The sequence below is a fragment of the Microcebus murinus genome, chromosome 15 (assembly GCF_040939455.1).
Source record: "Microcebus murinus isolate Inina chromosome 15, M.murinus_Inina_mat1.0, whole genome shotgun sequence".
In the NCBI taxonomy this organism is placed as follows: Eukaryota; Metazoa; Chordata; class Mammalia; order Primates; family Cheirogaleidae; genus Microcebus; species Microcebus murinus.
This window is the reverse complement of record NC_134118.1, coordinates 4,825,001-4,848,865: the sequence shown is the minus strand read 5'-3', so window position 1 is coordinate 4,848,865 and position 23,865 is coordinate 4,825,001. Positions and strand designations below refer to the sequence as shown.

The 23,865-nt window shown below is 41.7% G+C and overlaps 1 protein-coding gene across 1 annotated transcript in view; it reads right to left on the bottom strand.

Moving 5' to 3' along the window:
- CDYL (chromodomain Y like) overlaps positions 1–23,865 on the bottom strand; it is a 250,960-nt gene that overhangs the window by 202,994 nt on the left and 24,101 nt on the right. The window contains exon 4 of the mRNA XM_076010444.1: positions 23,674–23,757. Within this exon, the coding sequence (XP_075866559.1) occupies positions 23,674–23,757 (84 nt within the window). The remainder of the gene's footprint in view (positions 1–23,673; positions 23,758–23,865) is intronic.

Sequence of the window (23,865 nt, the reverse complement as noted above, 5' to 3'; positions counted from 1 at the left end):
TAGTCTCCAGTACCTTGATTCTTAAAAATGTTTATTTTCCCCAGCTTTTTAAGTTTTCCTCAGCAGGAAGTTTAGTCTGACTTATTTATTTATTTTTTTTTAATTTTTTTTTTATTTTGGCATATTATGGGGGTACAGATTTTAAGGTTTCAATAAATGCCCATTTCCCCCCCTCCCCCCAAAAGTCTGAGTCTCCATCATGACCATCCCCCAGATGGTGCACATCTCACTCATTATGTATATATATACCCGTCCCCCTCCCCCTCCCACCTGCCCAATACCCTATTACTGTAGCACCTATGTGTCCACTTAGGTGCTACTCAGTTAATACCAGTTTGCTGGAGAATATATCTGGTGCTTGTTTTTCCATTCTTGGGATACTTCACTTAGTAGTATGGGTTCCAGCTCTAACCAGGAAAATATAAGATGTGCTATATCACCATTGTTTCTTAGAGCTGAATAGTACTCCATGGTATACATATACCACATTTTATTAATCCATTCTTGGATAGATGGGCACTTGGGCTGTTTCCACAGCCTTGCAATTATGAATTGTGCTGCTATAAACATTCAAGTGCAGGTGTCTTTTTTGTAGAGTGTCACTGGATCATTTGGGTAGATGCCCAGCAATGGGATTGCTGGATCAAATGGTAGATTCACTTGTATCGCTTTAAGGTATCTCCATATTGCTTTCCACAGAGGTTGAACTAGTTTGCAGTCCCACCAGCAGTGTAGGAGTGTTCCTCTCTCTCCGCAACCACGCCAGCATTTATTGTTTGGAGATTTTTTGATAAAGGCCATTCTCACTGGGGTTAAGTGATATCTCAGTCTGACTTATTTAGTCTGCCATTATTGGAAACCCGATTTAACCTTTACAACAATTCTATAAAGTAGTTATTATTATTCCCACTTCCCAGAAAGGACATAGTTGAGAATGACTAAAGAATGGGACCAGATCATAGATATATTCCAAATACTGCTTATTTTGCTAATTGGAGTAAGTGGTCTCTGGGTACTCAAATACCACCACATAAGGAATCACCTTTAATGATCACAGGGAAAGTCCATTTGCACCAAAAATATTTTTGCAACTGACCCTCTCATGGTACCTTATATTCCTACACTGAATTATCTTTTGAGATATAGCTTTGAAGGGATCTATTTAAATTAAATATAACTTGAGAGTACTCAATCTAGGTCTTCATCTGCCCCTTGAGCTTGTCTCAAATTAGCTGTCAGGTTGTAGAAAGAGTTTTTATGAAGTGTATTAAATGGTTGGGAGCAATAAACAATTTTGCCACAGTTACCTTGAACATTTCTATACAAGAAAGTCTAGGTTTAATATTATAACATAGTTGGAAATATAGTCAGAAGGGTGGGTTGGATCCTGCAGTTGCATAACACTTAACATCAAACCCAGAACATGTTAAATGTCTATATCAAGGAATGGAGCAAGGACAATAGATTTTATATATCGGGGTTGGGATAGAACTGGAAGTTGGGTTAGTTGGGAGAGAATCCCAGAAAAAAGCATGAAGTGAAGCCTCACTGGTTTATCCGTTTGTCTTGAAGTTAGGCTTAATCTTTGACAGTTCCAACTACATTAAGCTCATATTTCTCCCTCTTTACTACAAATCTTTCAACCAAGTATTTTCCTTTCTTGTTAGGCTTCTTTTTGGTCCTTTTATGCCAATTTCCTTATAGCTCAGATCCAGATTTCTCACTCTGAATAGCTCAGTTTCCCATATACCTTCCTCTGGGCCAGAAACAGACGGTCTCGCCCCTACTTTGCTGAGACATCCTCTTTTGTCTGTTCATTGCCAACTCCACAAATATTCCTCTGTGTGAGGCAAACTTTTTTTCTGACCAATCCATAAAGAACCAATGTCTTTAGCATTCAGCCCTAAGCCCATCAACACTTACAGTCCTCTGATAGCAACATAAGCATTTACTTATTCTTGGGTATGTTTTCTACTTGGATCATCATTTTTTTCTTTTTTTGTATTGCCTTGCTGTTTCCTGTGTCTTTGTCCTTGTACATGTTTGAATGCATCACTACTCTCTGCTTTAGAGAGGGCGCTCCAAAGGGAGTCTTAGACAATAGCACTTTGAACCTATGAGCTCCCAGGATACAGCAGTCAGCAATGATGATGAGGTCAAAATGCCATCCACTCTGGACTGGTGCATTCCTACAATAAATGTTTAATGGAACACTGAGCAGAGGGATGTTTTTTCTTGAGTATAAGAGGATGTGACTGTATCTAGTTGAGGTCAGTTCATGGGGATAAAAGACTGTTTCAGCCCCAGGTTGACGGACTAGCTTCAGCACAAGAAATAACTGATTTGCTTTTGAGAATAGGAATAAAATGAAACTAATCTCTTCAAGGAAAGTTATTGCAAAAGTCCTACAATTTCTAAAATAAAAAGATCAGTGGGCTCTTTAGTTTAAGTACTAGGATCTGCAAAGTTGCTAAAAATAAAAAAATTTGAAACAATTTTAATGTCTAATATATAAGCATGACTAAGTAAATTATGGTATATCTACAAAATAAAATATTATGTAGACCTTAAAAATGATGTTTATAAGATTTTAAATAAGATGGGGAAATGCATATGTTTTAATATTAAGCTAAAGAACCTGAACACAATGCATAAAATATCTCTGGAAGGATACATATATGAAAATTTTTAACAACTACAAATATTAATTTTGGTTATGGAGGAAAACTAGGTGACTGAGGCAAATCAGAAGGAGCCCGTTCACTCTATACCTGTTTGTTCTTTCTGAGCTTTAAAATATGGGACTGTATTACTTACTTTTTAAAAATTAAAATAAATATGTAAATGAAGAACCAGAAAATATAAAGACATATGTAGTATAATTTCAACTATGCAAAAATATACATAGAAAAATATCTAGTGGAAACTACGCTAAATTATCAACAGTGATATTCTCTGGAATTATACAGTTTTTATTCCTTCTTCCTTTATTTCTGTATTTTCCAGAGGTTTTTTATGCACAGAAAGATATTTTTAATGAAAACTTAATTTTATTTGAAAAGAAATAGAAAAAAATGAAATTAAAAAATTTAGAAAACTTATTTTTAAAAAACTTTTGAAGAGGTGTAGTTTATAATCCAGTTTCTTCCATTTAGTGATAAAGCCATCCTTTGGGAGGATTTAATAAATTTATTATTGATGAATAAAATTTGTACAATGCCTTCTCTTCAAAAGTCACATGAAAAATAGATTCTATTTTTTTTTTTCTGAAAGAGTCTTACTCTGTCACCCAGCTAGAGTGCAGTGGTGTCATCTAGCTCACAGCAACCCCAAACTCCTGGGCTCAGCCTTAGCCTCCTGAGTAGCTGGGACTACAGGTGTGTGCCACTTTTTCTATTTTTAGTAGAGACTGGGTGTTGCTCTTGCTCACTCTGGTCTCAAACTCCTGAGCTCAAGCAATCCGCCGCCTTGGCCTCCCAGAGTGCTAGGATTACAGATGTGAGCCACTTGGCCAGGCCAGATTCTTCTTTTCATTTGTATGATAGAAAATACAGTTTTTCACTTTTAGAATGAGGCATATTCTACGTTGAGAGTTAATAGAGTTGAATTCTCACATTGAGTCTGCAGTAGTGAGTTATGTGATGTTGGAAAAATAATTTAACCTCTGTGAATCAAATAATTCCCAACTTTAAAACAAAGAGCTTGGGTTAGATTAGGGTTTCCAAGCACTTGGGGTAATGGATCTATAACATTTTCAAAACTACTGTGAAAATCATTATCGGTTTGCCAACTTTGTTATATTAAAAGAAGTCATTAAAGTAACAACAAAAATAGCAACCATGATCCTCTACCATCTATTATCACCATTGTTTCATAAAACAAAGGAATTTTAACCTACACAAAAAGGAGAGTCATAATTGCAAAATACAGAATAATCTTTAAATTGTATTATATAGTTTCACCAAACAAAATTACTATAATAGTGTTTTTCTTGCTTATTTTGCAGACCTGTGTTTGGGAACCATTGGTTTAGATGAGAACCATTTAAACATTAAATTTATATTTCTAAACATAGAAATACGCTATAAACTCTTTAAAAATAGTGCTTATATTCTCCACATTTATTCATGTTAATCAGTTATGGATACAATGGTGGCTCAAACCAATCATTTATGCTCACACAGATCTTAGAAACACAGTTTGGTTATCAAATAACCATAATAGTTCTATTTTTCAGTACGCATGGATGCCAGAGATTGGGCTAAATGCTCTCACAATAAGCTATGAACATCACAATAAGCTAAACTGTGACAAAAGTAACCCCATGTTATTAGAAATTTGAAATTGACTGAATTCATACAGCTGATTGCACTGGAATTCAGATTTTCTTAATTCCAAAACCTATGTTCTTTTCATTATACCCTGTTGCCTCTATGAAAGTAATTTGCTTTCTTTGAATACTAAAGTGTTTGTGGAATGATTTACATGATAACTCATTCCAAACATCCAAAGGATGCAGAAAATGTTTGAAATTTATCTTTGCCCTCCAGGAGTTTAAAATCTGACTGAGGCAAAACACACACACACACACACACACACACACACACACACACACACACACACGAACTTTAATTACAATACAAGGCAATGTATAATTGTGCTAAATGAGTAATGCAAATAATAAATACAGTAGGTGAACAGAAGGGAAAAACCACAGAGCCAACTCAGAGACTTGAGTTGGACAATTTAAGGGAAAGAGGTAGGAGAAGGATATTTATTTCGAGAGAGGAAAGACTGGGTGAGCAAAAGTTTAGAGGGCAGAAAGACAAATGCCTATTCCAGGGAGTGTGATGAGAGCAGAAGATTGGAATGAAGCTCACGTGCTGGGCTGCAGTGGCTGATAAAATCAGTAAGTAGGTTGGGGTTGACATGTGAAAAGCTGAGACTGTTGGGCCAAGGACTTAAACCACTGTGGTCAGCTGAGGGCTTCTTGTCAGCTACAGGACAGGGCAACTGCTGCCCCTGGAAGGTTCCTCAGTGGCCATTCAGGGGAGGAGGGTGTACACAGGAAATGAAAGCAGAAAGAGAGGACAGAGGTTTATTGGAGAAAGCAGTGAGTAAGCATGGGAAGGAAGGGTAGAGGAAGGAAGAAAGGAAAGTGAGGAAGAAGCAATATTGTAGGACGTAATGATAGATTTGATAGGAAGTGTGATAAGGAAGAGGGAAAAAGCAAAGAAATATCCAAAGCGTCAAGTTTCTGTATTAAGGAGAATTATGGTAGCAAAGGCAAAAACAGTGAGGCAAGAAGAAAAAGTTCGTTGTGGAGAAAATGAAAATAATTTAATTTTAGATGTGATTTTTGGGAGGCAGCTTAACATGACAGACTTGAGTTCAAAACACTTTTTTTTTTTTTGAGACAGAGTCTCGCTTTGTTGCCCAGGCTAGAGAGAGTGCCATGGTGTCAGACTAGCTCACAGCAACCTCAAACTCCTGGGCTCAAGCAATCCTTCTGCCTCAGCCTCCCAAGTAGCTGGGACTACAGGCATGCACCACCATGCCTGGCTAATTTTTTCTACATATATTAGTTGGCCAATTAATTTCTTTCTATTTATAGTAGAGATGGGGTCTCGCTCTTGCTCAGGGTGGTTTCGAACTCCTGACCTCGAGCAATCCGCCTGCCTCAGCCTCCCATAGTGCTAGGATTACAGGTGTGAGAGATCCGCCCCCCGGCCTTGAGTTCAAAATTTTATTTTTGCAATCTACTCGCTGTGAGCCTGGGGCAAGTTTCTCTACCTCTCTTATTTCCAGTTTCCTAACAGGTAAAGTGAAGGAGGAAAAACCCACCTGCAAGATGGTTCAGAGGATTAAATGAGATTTGTTTTTAAAATACCTGTTGTAGCATATAGTACACCATCAATAAAAGAGATTTTTATTGTTATTGCTAAATCTTACGATGACATTAACAAATAAAGTTGGCAGGAATCGTCAGTAACTGGGCGTCAGTGGAAGTATCCACCAGGTAACCTAAGGTGACAGGTTGGAACCCAAGTGAACATTCAGGACGGGAGAGCTGTGTGAAGACTGACTGCTGATGCTTTAAAAAGCATTAAAGTTATCCTAGCAAGCATCAAGGGACATGTGCTGACTTTGGGGGATCCCCAAAGTTAGGGGGTGTGAGGAGGAGGAGGAAATGTTCAACAAGGCAAGGCTTTAACTTGTTAGCTTGCAAGTAGGGTAAAGAAAGCCAAAGCCTTTATCAGAGAGGGAATGAGAAGAAAGAGAATGCAATATTACAGAATTCAAGAGAGTGGTGATTTCAAGAAAAGAGTAAGCAGACATTTCCAATTGTTGCAGAAATTATTAAATTACTTAAATTTCAGAGGGATTTCAAGAATTTGGAATGATTTTAAAGGCCATACATCATATTAACAAATGATTTAATTTATAGGATATTTTCCAAGTATAGATATTTATCACATTCAAGGATAGACTTTCTTAAAAATTAGAGTAATCAAATATTAATTTAAGAAATAGGAAAAGTTTGTAATAGGCATATTAAAGTACCAGTCAGAGCAGTGCTAGATTATGGAGATTATCTAATGGCATGTTAATATGTAAATAGGAATAAAACTTGTTGGGAAATGCTCTTTAATATTCAAATATTCCTTCTTACAATTTATACTCCTCATTTGTTTAATATACTCAGAGAGCAAAGAGTAAAATTCAACCATTGTTCGTCCAAATTGTCACAAAATCTAAATGATACAGTTCAACTGAATGAGATTTTACTATTTTGCATGTTGGTGAGTCCAAGAACTAAATGTCAAAGATCAAGTACTTTACCTACCCTTCAATGCCTGGCTATAAATTGAAGAGGTCGTATGGAGCTAAATATGTCTTCAGAAATAAAAATTTGCCAGCCTCATGGACTTGGAAATGTGATTGGTTTACATTCATGACTTATAAATGCCTCCGAAAAATCAAAGCAGAACATCCTTCCCAAGACCCAGCTGCTAGAAGTACTTGGCTTATAGACTTTGAGTTGAGGCTTTATCGGCAAATGAGTCAGAGACTCAATTCAATTGAAATTTATGAAGTTATCACAATTTTTTTTAAGTTAACTTACAAAATATAGGCAATTAAAATATAAAACAAATTGCTAAAGGGAAAAGAAGGGTAAGAAAATTAAAGCCAAGGATAAGATGCCAAACATACTTGGCTCTAAGTTTCCTAGAGGCTAGAGCAAGAGGAAAAAAGCACTGTTGGTTATGAGGTTAATACTATTATTCATAAAATAAAAAGTTGTGCTGGGCATGGTGGCTCCTGTCTTTAATCCTAGCACCCTGGAAGGCCGAGGCTGGAGGATCTCTTGAGCTATGGAGTTCAAGACCAGCCTGAGCAAGAACAAGACCTGTCTCTACTGAAAGTAGAAAAATTAGCCAGGCATGGTGGTGCACCCCTGTAGTCCCAGCTACTCAGGAAGCCAAGGCAGGAGGATGGCTTGAGCCCAAGAATTTGAGGTTGCAGCGAGCTACAATGACGCTACTGCATTCTACCCAGGGAGACATAGACTCTGTCTCAAAAAGAACGTTGTTTAGTAGGAGCCAAGGTTCTCCTGAAACTTCAAATCCAGGGAAATTTCTCCTGTGGGTCCTCATAGAAAGGAATCTGACAATCTATCAGACTGGGCTACCAATAAAATTCCTGTGTTAAATATTATAATGCATTTCCTAGAGTTGGTCTGATAGCACCCCTTCACATAAGCACAATTCAGTCAAGTCAGCTCTACAAGGAGGCAAATACCCGTGATCCAAACACACAAGGCTCTGACAATTAGGTTTGATCCAAAGGTAAATTTTAGGATATCCAGCAGAATGGAGAATTTGCATAACCTTCAGGCCATTCTCCATAAACATTATTTCTCAAGAATCAGTATTTTGCTAAGGGGCCGGAGAGCAAGGCGTCCACATTTGCATTCTCTGAGAGTGCGAGCCGCGTGCCGGCGAGCTGTGTCATCACGGAGGGCACACGCCTGCCCAAGCTGGCCCGAGGAAGGACCAAGTTCTCGCAGCAGAACTACCTGCTCAGGTTTAGCACGCGGTGGGTGGGCACCCCTCAGCGAGCTCCTGTCTAGTCACCACCTGACTCCCGTGAGCCTATCTTCTCATTTAAAATAATAATAGGCCGGGCGCGGTGGCTTCACGCCTGTAATCCTAGCACTCTGGGAGGCCGAGGCGGGCGGATCACTCAAGGTTAGGAGTTCGAAACCAGCCTGAGCATGAGCGAGACCCTGTCTCTACTAAAAAAAATAGAAAGAAATTAATTGGACAACTAAAATACATAGAAAAAATTAGCCGGGCATAGTGGTGCATGCCTGTAGTCCCAACTACTTGGGAGGCTGAGGCAGGAGGATCGCTGAGCCCAGGAGATTGAGGTTGCTGTGAGCTAGGCTGACGCCACGGCACTCACTCTAGCCTGGACAGCAAAGTGAGACTCTGTCTCAAAAAAAAAATAAATAATAATAATAATAAAGATCATATATGTAATTTTTGTTTGCAGACATGAAAGAGTTTTCAAGTACAGACTCCCATCTTGTCTGGCGAGGTCCTCACGCCAGGTGTGGGGGAGCGCAGGGGGCACCCCCACGTTACCCACAAGGGCCAAAGAGGGAGGCGCGGGCTCTGAACTCTCTTTGAGGGCTAAGATTCCCCGACTTTCGATAGGAACTTTCTTCGTGTCTGGCCTCTCGGGATGATGGACTGGATTGCCGCGGCGCTCGCGCGTCCTTTCGGACCGCAGAACCCCAGGAGGCTGGGGGTCGGCTTTGCCAGGGGAGCCCCAGGAGGGCGCTCCGGCAGTGCCAGCCTGATTCGGCCGGGCTGGGCACCTAAATCGTCCGCGTTCTAACTCCCTCCCCAGGTTACGAGCAAAGCCTGTTAAAGCACAAGTTCAGAAATGTAAATGTTTAAAGTCGTCAAGCCAGCAGGCAAAAGAGACCAAGACAATGGCCTGCAGCCCCAGGAGCCACGGGAGGCCTTTCCGTGGAGCTCGCGGCCGCCGCGGGAGGGAAGGGAGCCGGCCGCCGGGCGCACGGGGCGCACCGCCCCTCTCTGCGGGGTTCCCGGAGCTCGCGACAGGCCACGAATGCTAGGGCGCGCAGGAGTCTCCCGGAAAGGCCTGCCGCCCGCGCTAGGCGCCCCGGACTCGCCCCTGCTGCCCCGTCCTCCAGGGACGGGCTCGCCGGGTGGCGTGCGCAGCGGCCCGCGTCGGGACCCGGGAGGCCGCCGCCCCGCCCGGCGAGGCCCCGCGCGCGCTCACGCTCCTCCGACTCGAGAAAGGCAAAGCCTTCCGTCCCGATTTCCTGGGATGGTTTGCATTTCCGAGCATGGTTTCTTTTTCTCGCACTTTCGTTTCCTCCTCCTGGGAGAAGTTCTAAAAACAAAAGTGGCTGGATGGAGTGGACAGCTGGCCTGTCCCAGAGCGCAGCAGCTTACCACGTGGACGTGAGCTCGTTCCCGCCGCCACCCTGCGCGGGGAGCGCGCTGTGGGAACGCGGGGCTCCCTCCCGCTTTGCTGCTCGCTGGGTAAACAATGGGCCTCCTCCTCCTCGCCGCTACAGCCTAGACACTTCAATGGCTTAAAGGCAAAAGGAAGCCTCTTTGAATACAGTGTGTTAGGGGGGATAGGAGCAAAGTAGGAAAAGTATATTTATGTGTTTAAATACATTTTACACTTTTGAAAGAATTAATGTGGTATAGATCACTGCTTCTCCAACTTTCGTGTGCCTAAAAATGACTCGAGGATCCCACTAAAAGGCGGGCCTGAGAGCCTGCATTTCTATCAGATGGGGGGCGAGGGGGGCGTTGCTGACTGTTCCACGGACTACACTTTGTGTAGCAAGTATATAAACCCACCTTTATTAGCGACATTTCTAGCATTTAAAAATAAATTCTGGGCTACCTTCACTAAACCATTAAAAAGGACATTTTACTCAAAACCAAATATCTAGAATTGAAAACTCTAGAAAGACCTGTCTGATTTTTTAATGAGATAACAAACTCCTGTCTGTAAACTTACAGCATGTACAGAATCTTCCTTTAATTCTTTTTCTAGCCTTTAACACTTACATACACTTTTTGTACTTATTTAAATACATCATACTTATTAATTTTTTTTTTATTTTAGAGATGTAGTCTCTTTCTGTCCCCCAGACTGGAATGCAATAATGTCATCATAGCTCACAACAACCTCAAACTCCTGGCTCAAGCGATCAGCCTCAGCCTCAGCCTTGCCTCAGCCTCCCCAGTAGCTGGGACTACAAGCATGTGCCACCACACTAGGTTAATTATTTTTTGTATTTTTGGTATAGCTGGGTTCTTGCTATGTTCTTCTGACTGGTCTTGAACTCCTGGCATCAAGCAATCCTCCTGCCTTGGCCTCTCAAAGTGCTGATATTACAGGCATGAGCCACTGTGCCTGGCCCATGCTTATTAATTTTATGAAGACTAAGTACCAGTTACCTAATAGGAATCAGAAGAGCAGTGTTCCAAATCATATGGATAGCATGTGCCAAGGTCCCGAGGCCTGCCCAGCACATGGAAAATCTGCCCTCTCATTTGAACTCCCTCTCTTGACCATATGGCCCATGTGGTTCCTATTGTCTAGGTGTATTAACGAGGCCCCCTTTAGCTCTCAAAGGAAACCCAATTTAGAAAATAAATTATAGAATCACTCTACCAATAGCCCATACTGTGTGTATAGTCATCAGGCATTTAACACAGTTTCTGTACTGCTAATCATGTCTACTTAAGTCCATGTCCTAGGTTTCTAATGAGAGGATAACTTTTTGAGAATGTTGCTAATCTCATTTACTCACTAGATTAATATTTATGGAACATTCTTTAAAACAATTTGGGATATTGCCCATATGTGATACAGGTTGGATTCAGATACCTCTTAGAGCAGAAAACATTGCAAGTCTACTTAACTGAGTATCGGTGGCGGCCCTAGTACAGCACATCCATCCAACCACCCAAACACAACGCTGCTGAGAGCCACGGTGTGCAAGGCTCTGGGCTAGGTCCTACAAGTGCAAAAGCAACCACAGCACAGCCCCTGCCTCCCAGGCCTACTGCTTATTCCTTCACATAGAAATGTTTATTGACTCACTTTTTAAAAATCGACTTTTTTTTTTTTTTCAGTTTCCCAGACTGTCATCTGTTAGGAGAAATGGGAGCAGGAAACAGAAATCTATTGGAATGAACACTGTTCTGGAAATATAGACTGTGATTTTGGCTCAGGCTCCAAAATGATGTAACAGTGTGTGTGCAGGGAAGTTACTTCCGTCCTCTGGCCCTCAGTTCCTCGGGTGTGAAGTGAGGGAGCTCAGAGACCGCTGAGGGCCCTAGTCTTACGGTTCTATTATAGGAGTTACGATGCTCTCTCCTCTGCTGTTAAAGACTTCTAGGAAGAGAAGAATTTTTAGGAAAGCTTTGAATAGCAGAGGGAATAAAACTGTAGAAGCCTTTAGGGATGGGTAATTATAAGCCAAGAGATTTCTTGGCTTTTTGCACATTTTCCGTTTTTACCTTTCTCTCTTCCATCTCTAGCTTTAGTTTGCCAAGATTTCCCTTCTTTATTTTTTCTTTTATTAAAATTTGTTTTTCATTTCTTTGCCATCAATCTTTCCATCCAACCACATCCGTCTTCCTTTTCTGGTCACACCCCCCCACCCCCGCCCTGCACCGTGTCTGTTCCTCCGTTCATGACCCTGACTTCCCGGCCGCCCGCGCCCCCAGGCATGGTGCTCCCGCGGCGCTCCCATCCCAGTTCTAGCCAGCGATTTCTATTTTCATTCCCTCAGAACTCTTTCTTTCTCACACTCCACCAATTAGACACTTGCCACATGACCTGTGTCATTAGTCATTACATACTCTTCATGCTTTTCCCCGGGGGGAAGAGGGTGTGATGGGAATCTTGTATCCCCTGGAAAATCTGCCTGTGTGACTTGGGGTTTCAAGAAGCTGCCTGTCCTGTGAATGGCCTCCATGGCTGCAGATTCATTCATTCACTCATTTGCTCACTAGCTATTCCTCAAACACCTGCCCTACGCAGCGCCGTGCTAAGGCACAGGCACTGGGAGTAAAAAGGTAGATGACATGACATTTCTCCTTGGAACTTACAGCACAGGAGGAAAGACAGACTCGTAAACAAAAGAATTACGGTGCCGTAGGATGATTCCACACTGCTATGGGAACACGGGGAAGGAGCTCCCGTGATTCCTGTGGGAAAGCTTCCCTGGGCCGTTGGCATTTGACCTCACAGTTGTTTCCTCTCTGCCACCCACTGCCAGGTGTCCCTGACTCAGGAGCCTCGCATTGGTGAGAAACATACACACATTTCAATTCTCTTTTGTCTGTGTTCTGTGCTAACGCAGCCACAGTCTGAGCTGTCCATTACTATAGAGAAATAAACGTGCTAAATGCTTGTACACGTTCTCTAAGATAAAAAGGATTAGGACTTGGGAAGGTGATTTATACCTATCCATTCAAAGGAAAAAAAGCAAATACTTGATTTTTAGAAAATATACGGTTGAGAGAATGAGAGTTATTGTGGCAGGAGTGGTCACCCTGCAATAACAACATACCAACATAAATGCATGCACACAGGAAAGAAGACCCTCTGAGGTTTCTATGGATTCAAATCCTATAAATTCTCTTCAATTAAAATGCAGAAATGTATTGTGTAATAGTCCATTCATGCCTACAGATTTTTAGCATTAAATCATTTAATGCCAAGAAGCGCATTAAATGCTAGGAGAGAGACCCTAACAAAAAAGGACACAGAACTAATCTTGGCTGGAGAGCAGGGCAATTCTCCCAAGTGTGGGTTGAGACCCCAAAGAATAGATAGTGTGAGGGGCCAGCCCTGCCGGGAGGCCCGGCCAGTGTGTGCTGCGCAGCGCAGGGGCGGAAGCCAACCACACTCCTCTGGGAAAATCTTACCCTTCCTCCGGCTCCAATTACTCTCTGTGCCAACAACCCCACGCCTCCTTCTCCAGCCCGGATCTCTCCTATGAACTGCAGAGTCCTATAGCCTCTATTTGATATTAACCTGTCCCCAAACCTGCTCCTCTCCTCCCTGTTTCTGGTCCCACTCACCCACCTAATTTCCCAAGCCAGAAACCTGGGCATTGGACTTGACCACGACGACTCCTCCTTTTCCGCCATCTCTTCCTCCTCCTCCTCCTCCTCTCTCCCATCGTGCTTAATTTCACTCCAAGCTCTGGTCACTTCCCCTCCTTGGCAGCATTCCAGTCTCTCCATGTCTGTCCACTCCCGTTGTTGTGCCTCAGTTCTGGTGAACTCTGTTTCAAGACTGCCTTGCCTTGACAGATCGCCTTCGTTAAAGTCATCTCTCAAACTGCCCTCTACCCTGCAGCTAGAATGAAGTGTCTAAGGCACAAATCTAATGTGTTGCACTTCTGTCTACCATTGCATCTCCGTAGGATCGAGTCCATGCTGGTTAGTGTGGCATGCAGGGGCCTTCAGGCTGACTTTCGTCACATCCCTACCAGCGGCTCCCAAATTCTCGTTACACACAACAGCGCCCTGAACACGTGCTTTCTCTGCTCTGAGCCTTTACACGTGCTGTGTTCTCTGCTGGGATTGCCTTCCTATCCTCCCCAGGCTTGGTTAGCTTCTATGTAGCCTTCTAAGTCTCAGCTTGGTTATCATTGAAAGGAAGCTGTTCTCCCACGAGACGGGGCGCCACGTGCCTGTGCGTGCCGACACTGCCCCTGAGCTGCCCCCACCAGCACTGGACTCCCTGCACACTGAATGCAGAGCTGGGCTTTCACCTCCGTGACATTTCCAGTCGTAAGTGCCATACTTGGTACAGAGCAGACACTCGGTATTTGATGAAAGAAAGGAGGGAAAGTAGGAAGGGGATTTTCTGAGAGAAGAATGAAAGATCTTCAAATCATACTTGGTCTAGTTTTTCATTTTTCTAAATGCTAACCTCTTTCCTTTCTAAATGCTAACCCCCCTTTTCTGCTCATAAAGACCGTAATATGCAGCTTAAAAATAACAATTGTGGGCTGGGCGCAGTGGCTCACGCCTGTAATCCTAGCACTCTGGGAGGCCGAGGCGGGCAGATTGCTCGAGTTCAGGAGTTCAAAACCAGCCTGAGTAAGAGCGAGACCCTGTCTCTACTAAAAATAGAAAGAAATTAATTGGCCAACTAGTATATATATAGAAAAAATTAGCCGGGCATGGTGGCGCATGCCTGTAGTCCCAGACACTCAGGAGGCTGAGGCAGGAGGATCGCTTGAGCCCAAGAGTTTGAGGTTGCTGTGAGCTAAGCTGATGCCACCGCACTCACTCTAGCCTGGGCAACAAAGCAAGACTCTGTCTCAAAAAAAAAAAAAATAACAATTGTGAATGTATGGTTGGGGTAACTTTCCTCACGATGAAACCAGACTGATGGTGCAGGTGATGAATAATTGTCTAGTGCTAAATAGTTAACACTATTGAAAAAACAAAAACCCACAATCTGCCATTATAGACAATATACCATAGTGGTTAAGAGATTAGCTTTGGTCTCTGAGAGCCCCAAGTTCAAGTCTTGGCTCTGCCATCTGCTTTGATCTTGAGTAAATTATTTAACTGCTTTAAACCTCAGTTTCTTCATCTGTAAAATGGAGATCATAGCAGTCTCTACCTCATTATGTTTTTGAAGATTAGTTAAGGTATGTAAAGAATTTAGTATATTTCCTGGCACATAGTGACAAAAAATGTTGGTTTTTATAATGATCAATGGCAGTAGGACTCTGAACTTTTTTATTTCAATGTGTATCTGTCTTTCTCTATCATAAGTTAGCAATCGTATAGTCAGAATGTGGACTGAGGGCCCAAATGGGTGGAGTCCCTCCAGGCTCTCCTTCCCAACTCCCATCTCCCACCCCACCTTGCAGCCATGATTACGGTCCCCGCCCTGCTGTCGCTGGCCTCTGCTGACTTCTGAGTCAGGAATTAGTCGACATTATCATAAAATCTTTGGATCTCTCCTTATGAGAAACGTTATCTTAAATCCTGTTCCAACTGGAGAAAAGGCTTACAAGCTCTATAGGAAAAAGGAACTATCACCACACTCACTCCTGGGTGTTTCATCTAAGTCATAAACTCTCAGGTACAAGTTATTACTAGGAAGTGTAATAATAAAAATGTGTTTTGTGTCACATTACACATCTGAGAAGTCACCTTGTTCAACACTTAAACCACTATTATTTTGCATTTTTCTGTTTTATGCAGCTAAACCTTATACTAATCAATATGACATTCGCCACCTGGGAGTTGGATGATAGAAAGCAATAAAATCAAATTGTGTCATTGGCTTAGTGGAGAAGGTCAGGTAGGGAGCTGTGAAGGGGTGGCTATCATTAGCTAGACAATTAATAGCTTGTTATGCTGCAGCAAAACATTTGATCACATTGCCACTTCCTGTGTCATATAAAGCAAACAACATGCTAACTGAAGGGATCGCCAGGGGAAGAGGCTGGAGATGTAAAATTTTGGTGTGTATTGGTTGCATCTTTTGGCTTGTAGCTAACTTCTGCAATAAAGACATGAACTTGTCTGGAGCTATCCTGCCTGCCAACAGAGACAGAAGGAGACCTTGCTTTGTAAAGGACAGTCTCTGTCTGCGATCTAAATCGACTATGAGTCCTGTAATTGGGAGTCTTGCAGGTATGAAAAATCCAACTAATTATGGTGACTACCAGCCCACCCAGCCTTTGCAGATAGTAAGGATGTGGCCCAAGACTTTCCAAGCATCTTCCCTGCATTTGCTCGCTGCCAGCCAGTGGAAACAAGCCCAGCTGCAAAGATCAAATTAAGGGTGTTGCCATCCCACCCAACTTTTTCTTCTTTGTTTCAGACTGTCTCAAGGCAGCCAGGCCAAGGCATGGGCAGAACGTAAAGAGCTGTAAATAAAAGATTGGTGCCATTAGGCTTAAGGAGCGCTTCCAGACACAGTGTTAGGCTATAGTAACTCACACTTGGAACCGACTGGAAGTTAAGAGATTGGATGGAAACTTACTACTTTTGGGCATAAGCTTCAAGCTTGGCCTGCAAAACCTTCTGATTATTCAACTTTCAAAAGAATCCCCGGGAACCGGTGCCTGCATAAGCAAGTAATTGGCTGTGGAAACCATGCCGCTTCCAGATGGTCATATCGTCTAGTGCCTGTGGCTCTGTTATGGCCATGGAGGGAAGTGGATGAGGAAGAACGTCGCAGAGGGCAAAGCCAAAGGTTTGGGGGGCAGTGGACAAGAGACTTCCTCCAGAAACACCCTCCGCTGCCAGCAAAGGGAAACTTTGCCACTCCTATCCAGCAGGATTTGGTCATTAGTGGAGCAATATCTGTCATATTCTCTTTGCCCCTTTCTGTAATGGGAGTTTTTATCGTGGTTACTCTGCTCCTACTCCAGCAAGTATCTCACGTGTAAATGCAGACAACATTTTTTGGTTTACAAATTACCAGACCGTGAGGAGCCACGTTGGACGTGATTGTGAAGACTGCACATCACCTAGAGGTCCTGGGCTTGAGTGAGATGCGCTGACTGGCTTGTCTTTGGGCTTGTCTGCTCTGCAGAAGGAGGCCCGTGGGTCTTTACAGGGGAAGAAGAGTATTCATGGGTATGTGGGGAGCCAGAAGAGCAGACTGCAGTGGAAACTTACTAACTGCCTTCCAAAATCTACTCTTCCCCTTTAATAAAGAAATCCTGCCAAGCTAGAAATGTGTCTTTCCCTGCTTCCTTTACCATTAGGCGTGACCAGGTAATTAAATTCTGGCCAATGAGATAAATGCAGTTGTGTTGCAAGGAATTCCCTAGAGGTACTGGGCATGCCCTTCCCCCTTCTCCACCTCGCTGGTTTGAATGTGGAAATGTGGATGTTCTGGTGGAACTTCTACCACCATCTTGAACCGTGAGAATGAGGCCTCAGAGAACGCAGAGAAATGTGATGATGCCATGGAGCTGCCAAACCAGCCCTGGATTGTCTAGCTCTAAATTTCTTTTAACTGACAAACAAATAAAGTTCAATCTTATGTAAGCTATTGTATTTTGGGTTTCTCTGATATGAAACTGAATGTAATCATGATTGACAGACTCTCCATGCGTGGTCTGGCCAATTGAACTTGATCAAGAATATGGAGCAGGTGATTTAATGGTGTGGATTTGAGGTCTGGTCCACAGATCAGCTGAACTAATTCCTGGGAGGTTGAAAATAAATACTTATGTTGTGCTTCCTTTAGCTTTGGAAATAGCCAGGGTTAGCCTGAATTACGATGCAAGTCTGATAAATTTTGAAGATTGGAAAAAAGTCCATGAAGTGTTGTCCAGTCAGAGTGATTATAGAGTACGTGCCCCTCTTGCAGGAGACATTCTGCCTACTGTGGGTACAGAGGGAGGAGAGGCTGCGGTCGGGTGAGAGCAGCTCTATCTCAACACTGTCTGGCCTCGCCCAGTGTCCAGTGTCAGAACGAAAGGGTGGTTTCAGTTGGCTGATAATTTAGTAAAAGGACTCATTAAAAAAGTAGTCAAATTTTGTGTATTACATTCAATTCAACGGATATTTATTTTATTTTCTATGAGCTTACATTGGGTTTCTCAACCTCAGCCCTACTGACATTTTGCATCAGATAATCCTTTGTGGTGGGACTGTCCTGTGCGTTGTAGGGCGTTCAGCAGCGTCCCTGACCCCTACCCTCTACATTCTAGTAGCAATGCCCTCCACCCCAGTTGTGACAACTAAAATGTCTCCAGACATTGCCAAGTGTCCCCTGGGCGTAAAAATTGCCCCCAGTTGAGAACCACAGGCTTAACCAGAGGCTCTACCCTGATGTCATGTTGTTCTACAAAGCACTGAGCCTGCTGCAGTCGAGCGTGCAGGATAGGGATAAGCACCAGGTGGGTGTGGTTGGGACACAGGAACAAAGCACATTTTATTTACCTACACATATAGATAACTTCAAAAATAGTTATAATTTAGTAAGTACATAATAAAAGTTATGTACATTCCTTAGTAATTTTACATTTAATTGCTTTGAGAAACATTTTTTAAAAAGTATAGAAAAGCACAGCAACAATTCTCCTATGTTTCCTTCTCAACTTCCTTTCCATCAGAAATTTGGTATGTATCTGGACCACCTTTTCATACCTCATATTTTTACTATACAGATACGCATCTGTAAATAATGCTTAGTGCTGCTTTGGGTATTTAAGAATCTTTACATAAATGGCATCATACTGTATAAAACTATTTGCAGCATTTTTTAACTCAATATTATATTTTTTATAAGTCTTTGATGTTGTTACATATAAATCTGGTTAATTTATTTTAACTTGTGTGTAGTGTTCCTTTGTAATTTATTTACCGATCCTTCTATAGACAGACATTTGAGTTGGTTCCAGTTAATCTTTACTAGAAAGCAACACTACAGTAAACATTTTTGTCTCTTTGCACACATGTGCAAGTATTTCTTCAGAAGTAGAATTGTTCGATTGGCGTTTGCGCCCATTTTTTTACTTTATTGTATAATGCCAAGTTGTTTTCCAAAGTGATTAAATCAATTTACATTCCCACTAGTGGTGTGTGTGAATCCTTGGTTCTCCACAATCCTTTCTAACACTTGGTTTTATCAGAATTTTAAGGTTTTTTTAATCTTATAGGAATAAAATGTGGGTGTATTTCCATTTCCATGTTTGTGGTGAAGTTGTATATCTTTTCCTATAGTTGTTGATCATAGCAATTTCTTCTGTGAATTATTGTACATATCATTTGCTTATTTTTCTATTGTATATTCTTTAAAAAGTTTTAGAGAATTTTATTATGTTCCATATACTAATGCTTTGCTTCTTTTATGTACTACAAATATTTTCTTCTAGGCTTTGATTTGTCCTTTTGCTTTTTCTAAGATGTCTGTTATTGTATTGAAATTTTTAACTTTGATGTAGTTCAATTTACATATATATGTAAATATGTATATATATATATTTTAACATTTGTCCTTTTGGGGCCTTACTTAAGAAATCCTTTCCTAATTTGCCATACATATCCATGAGTTTTGACAAATTTTGTCTTGAGTCATTCTGGATGGAAGTAGCTTCTAAATTCCAATTGTGAGAAGCATGTGAAGGACATTAGTCATTGAGCTTTTAGGATAAAACATGCCTTATATGTTGTGATACCAATCTTGGTAATACAGACATAATGCCATTGATGTGCTTGGAAAAGCTACAGTGAGACTGGATAAAAAGGATGTTTGTTAGGAATTAGCTGCATTTCCCTCCTGTGGTTAAGAGCTTTAAATAACAGTGATACCATCCTGCTTCCTGACACATATGTAAAGGCATTAATGAATGTCTTTCTTTGTCAAAAAAAAAAAATCCTTTCCTATTATAAGGTCATAAAGATATTATCTTATATTTCTAAAAGTTTAAATGTTTTATTTAAGCAGTTATTTTTTTTTTCAAAAAAATCTTCTAAAGTCTTTCTGTGTGTATGGTGTAAGGTAAGAGTCTCATATATTATCTTTCCCCTCACGATAACCTTATGGTGTAGGCATTATTCCTATTTCATAGACAGGAAAACCAGAATGTAGATAGGTGACTTGCATTGGTAGTAAAAGGCAGCAGAGCCAAGACTTTAATCCAAGTTTGGTCTCCAAAGGCCAGGCTGTTTCCCATGTGGCACGCTGCTGTGTTCCAGGAGCCCAGGTGCAAACATGCATAATAGTTTATTTCTCAAGCAATTTTTCTGTCCATTATTGTGGAGGATATCACCTATCCCTAGGTGCATCCTAGGATGGAGAATCTGAGGTTAGCTCATTTTCATTCGAGGGTAGAAATTCAGGTCCATTTGGTCAAGGATCCTCCAAGCCATATCTGGCTTGAAGCATCAGCGCCCAGTGACCAAACTTCAGCTGAACTTGCACCACAGAAGGGAGGAAGTGGCCTTGGCCATCATTGATTCTGGGGATCTGATCTATGTATTTAAGATCCTCTCTCTTTCTCTCTTGTGGCTCAGTTTTTCCCTGGAGATGAATATGGTAGAATTACGACAGCAAGAAGGGTACTGAAGAGTTAAACGCAGCTATTTATAGCACGTTACTGCTTTTCTTATCGCCTTATAAGATTGCTTCATCTTTATCAAAAAGTCCCAAAACAATAAATGTTGGCATGGATGCGGAGAGATAGGAACCCTCAGACACTGCGGGTGGGACTGCAAACTAGTTCAGCCTCTGTGGAAAGTAATATGGAGATATCTCAAAGAGATACAAGTACATCTACCATTTGATCCAGCGATCCCATTACTGGGCATCTACCCCAAAGAACAAAAGACACTGTATAAAAAAGACATCTGCACTTGAATGTATATAGCAGCACAATTCACAATTGCAAATATGTGGAAACAACTCAAGTGCCCATCAGTACATGAGTTGATTAATAAAATGTGGTATATGTATATCATGGAGTTCTGCTCAGCCACAAAAAACAGTGGTGATATAGCACCTCTTTTATTATCCTGGATAGAGCTAGAGCCCATTCTACTAAGTGAACTGTTAAAAGAATGGAAAAATAAGCATCACATGAACTCAACATTAATTGGTTTTAACTGATCAACACTTAAGCGCACATACAGTAATAGCATTTATTGAGTCTTAGGCAGATGGAAGGGGGCAGGAAGGGATGGGTATATTCACACCTAATGGGTATGGTGTGCACAGGCTGAGGGATGGACATGCTTGAAGCTCTGATTCTGGTGGGGCAAAGGCAATAAATGTAACCTAAACATTTGTACCCCCATCATGTGCTGAAATAAAAAAACAGCAGAAAGAAACGAAAAAAAAAGACTGCTTCATAATATAAGTCTATTAGCTGTTTTTTCTGTAATTTTTGTTGCAAATATTTCTTCAGATTTGTCATTTTTCTCTTTTATTTTATCTGTGACATACTTTTTTGTGCAATCAAATCTATCGATTCCCCCCATTATTTCTCCTATTATTTTAATGCTTAGAATGCCTTTACTTTACTTTAGAAAGCCTTTACTTGCCTCGGATCAGTTAAAGTCACATATAGTTTCTTTTTTTTCTTTTTCTTTTTTGTTAAACTTCTCATGGATAAATTTATTTTTGGACTCCCAATTTGTTTCATCTATTCTCTGTTCTCTTGCAATATCATACTATTTTAATAATTGCAGTTTTGAGTATGTTTTAATTCCTGTTGCACATATCGTTCCCTTTAGAAAGTTTTCTTTAAAATTTGTTTTTCATCATATAAACAAGATTTTTGATTAAAAATTTTTTTAGACAGTACAGTAACATGAAAAGAAACTCCCCTCTCTTCTTCCCAATCTTCATCTCTACTCCACAGAGGTAGCCACTGTTAACGGTTTCTCCGTTATCAGTTCCATATATTGTCATGAAGGTAACGCACAAATAGAATTCAAAACAACTGGTCATTTAGTGGACTTGTTCTGTCGTCTCAGACGTGCTTATCCCAAAGCTGAGGACTATTTGCTTTAATTTCCCTCCACTCCTAAGGAAGTTGCTAGGTGATCCTGCAAACCTCACCAAGAGGCTACCAAACCGGCCCTGTAGCCACCTCCCCTGTGCCCTCCTGACCTATATGAGCAGAGGCCAGAAAGGCTGTGGGAGAATTTGTCCAGGGCAGGTGTTCTTCATCTGTCCATAGGGGTTGTGATAGAATTCAGGAGATTCATGAACGTGGATGGGAAAAACATTCCATCCTTCACTATCCTCTGCCAAAATGTAGCATTTCCTTTGAGCATGAACATAGGCAACAAACTCCAGTAGTATTAGCAACAACTGTAACTTGTCACTGACAGAAAACACAGGTGTTTTCATATCACATCCAGTTGCTGCCAATGCCTCAAATATCATTTATGCTCATCACTACTTAGAAATTATGGTTACAACTTGTTATATATTGTGCCAATAAAGCATCATCTAAGTGACATAAGGCAGACACAGAAGGACAAATATGGCATCATCTCACTTATATGAGGAATCAGAAATAGTCAAACATAGAAGCAGAGAATGGAATGGTGGTTGCCAGGGGTTGGGGGAGGGGGATGTGGGAGGTACTGGTCAAAAGGCACTAAGTTTCACTTTATATAAGATGAATAAGCTCTAGAGATCTACCATATAACATAGTGTCTGCAGTTGCCAGTACTTTATTGCATACTTAGAAACTTGCTTAGGTCAGGTCTGGTGGCTCACGCCTGAAATCCCAGCACTTTGGGAGGCTGAGGTGGGATGATTGCTTGAGGCCAGGAGTTCAAGACCAGTTTGGGCAATATAGCAAGACCTATCTCTAAAATAATAAACATACACAAATACAAAAATAATTTAGAGGGCCAGGGGATGGGCTGGGGATGAAGAAGAGGCCAGACTTTGAGCGACGGCAACACAAGATGGCAGCCACCAAGGGCTTGGGAGTAAAAGTCCCTTGTAATTTCTGCTGTTGGAAGAACTCAGAGAAGGCCCAAAAGGAGTAGCAGATGGCACAGTTGGCTGGGGGTTAGGAGACGACAGAGACATGACATAAGATGGACAGCGATGATAATTGGGCCTCCAAGAACAATTTATAAAAACCAAATATACAGCCTTAAAATAGAATGTGGACCTAAATACCCAGAAGCACCCCACCTTTGTAAGAATAGTAACAAAAATTAAGATGAGTGGAGTTAATCGTTCTAATGGAGTGGTTGACCTAGGAGCCATATCAGTGCTAGCAAGACGTCAGAATTCACACAGCATCAAATTTGTCCTGCAAAAGTTTCCGAGCCTAATGATGCCTAAAGAAAACATGAAACTCCCTCAGCCACCTGGAGGATAGTCTTACAAGCAATTAATCGGCAACAAAAACCACAGGCTCTTCGGCTTTTCCCCTATTCAACTTTTAGGCAGTCTTCACTTTCCATGGTGGTAAATGTTCTAGATACATCTTAACAGACTTCCAAGTACTGGAAAGGAAGCTCCGATTCAAAGGCAATTTATCTTAAGATACTGTAAATGATATATTTTGTCCATTTGAAATATATAAGTTGTGCTATAACATACCAAAAATAACTTGCTAAGAGGGTAGAGCTTAGATGTTAAGTGCTCTCATCACACACACAAATAAAAGAAGTAAACACAGAAATAAAGAGGGTGGGAGGAAACTTTTGGGGGCGATGGATATGTTCATTATACAGATTGTGGTGATGTTTTCGAGAGGGGGTGCTTATCTCCAAACTCATTAAGTTGTATACATTACATATGTACAGCTTTTTGTATGTCAATTCTATCCTGATAAAGTGGTTTGTAAAAAAGAGTTATTATTAGCGTACAGATTTTAAAATGATTTAGATAACCTCGTTTCAATATAATTGGTTTCCTTTGTAATTCTGAATTGTTTATTTTATTAACTTAAAAACATTATTCTACGAAGGGGTTCATAAGCTTCACCAGACTGTCAAAGGGATCCAAGCACAGGAAAGATCTAGAGGGAGGGCGTGGTTCAGGGTGTTTCTGCTGTTGGCCCAGCACACCGGTGAGGGAGTGAGGGACGCCCCACTGGGCAGGCAGGGCGAGGGCGCGGCCTACCTGTGAGCCGGGAGCCCGCCGCGGCCCGCTCTGCGCGCTGCTGGCCGAGAGGCGGGAGTCTGAGGGTCCGTCCGGGTGCGGCCACTGACAAGACAGCGAGAAAGTTCCTGAGAGGGGTGAACCTGTGCCCCGGCCTCCCCTAGAGCTTAGAGGTGTGCGTGAACATAGAAACTGGTCCCCACTCTTCATCTA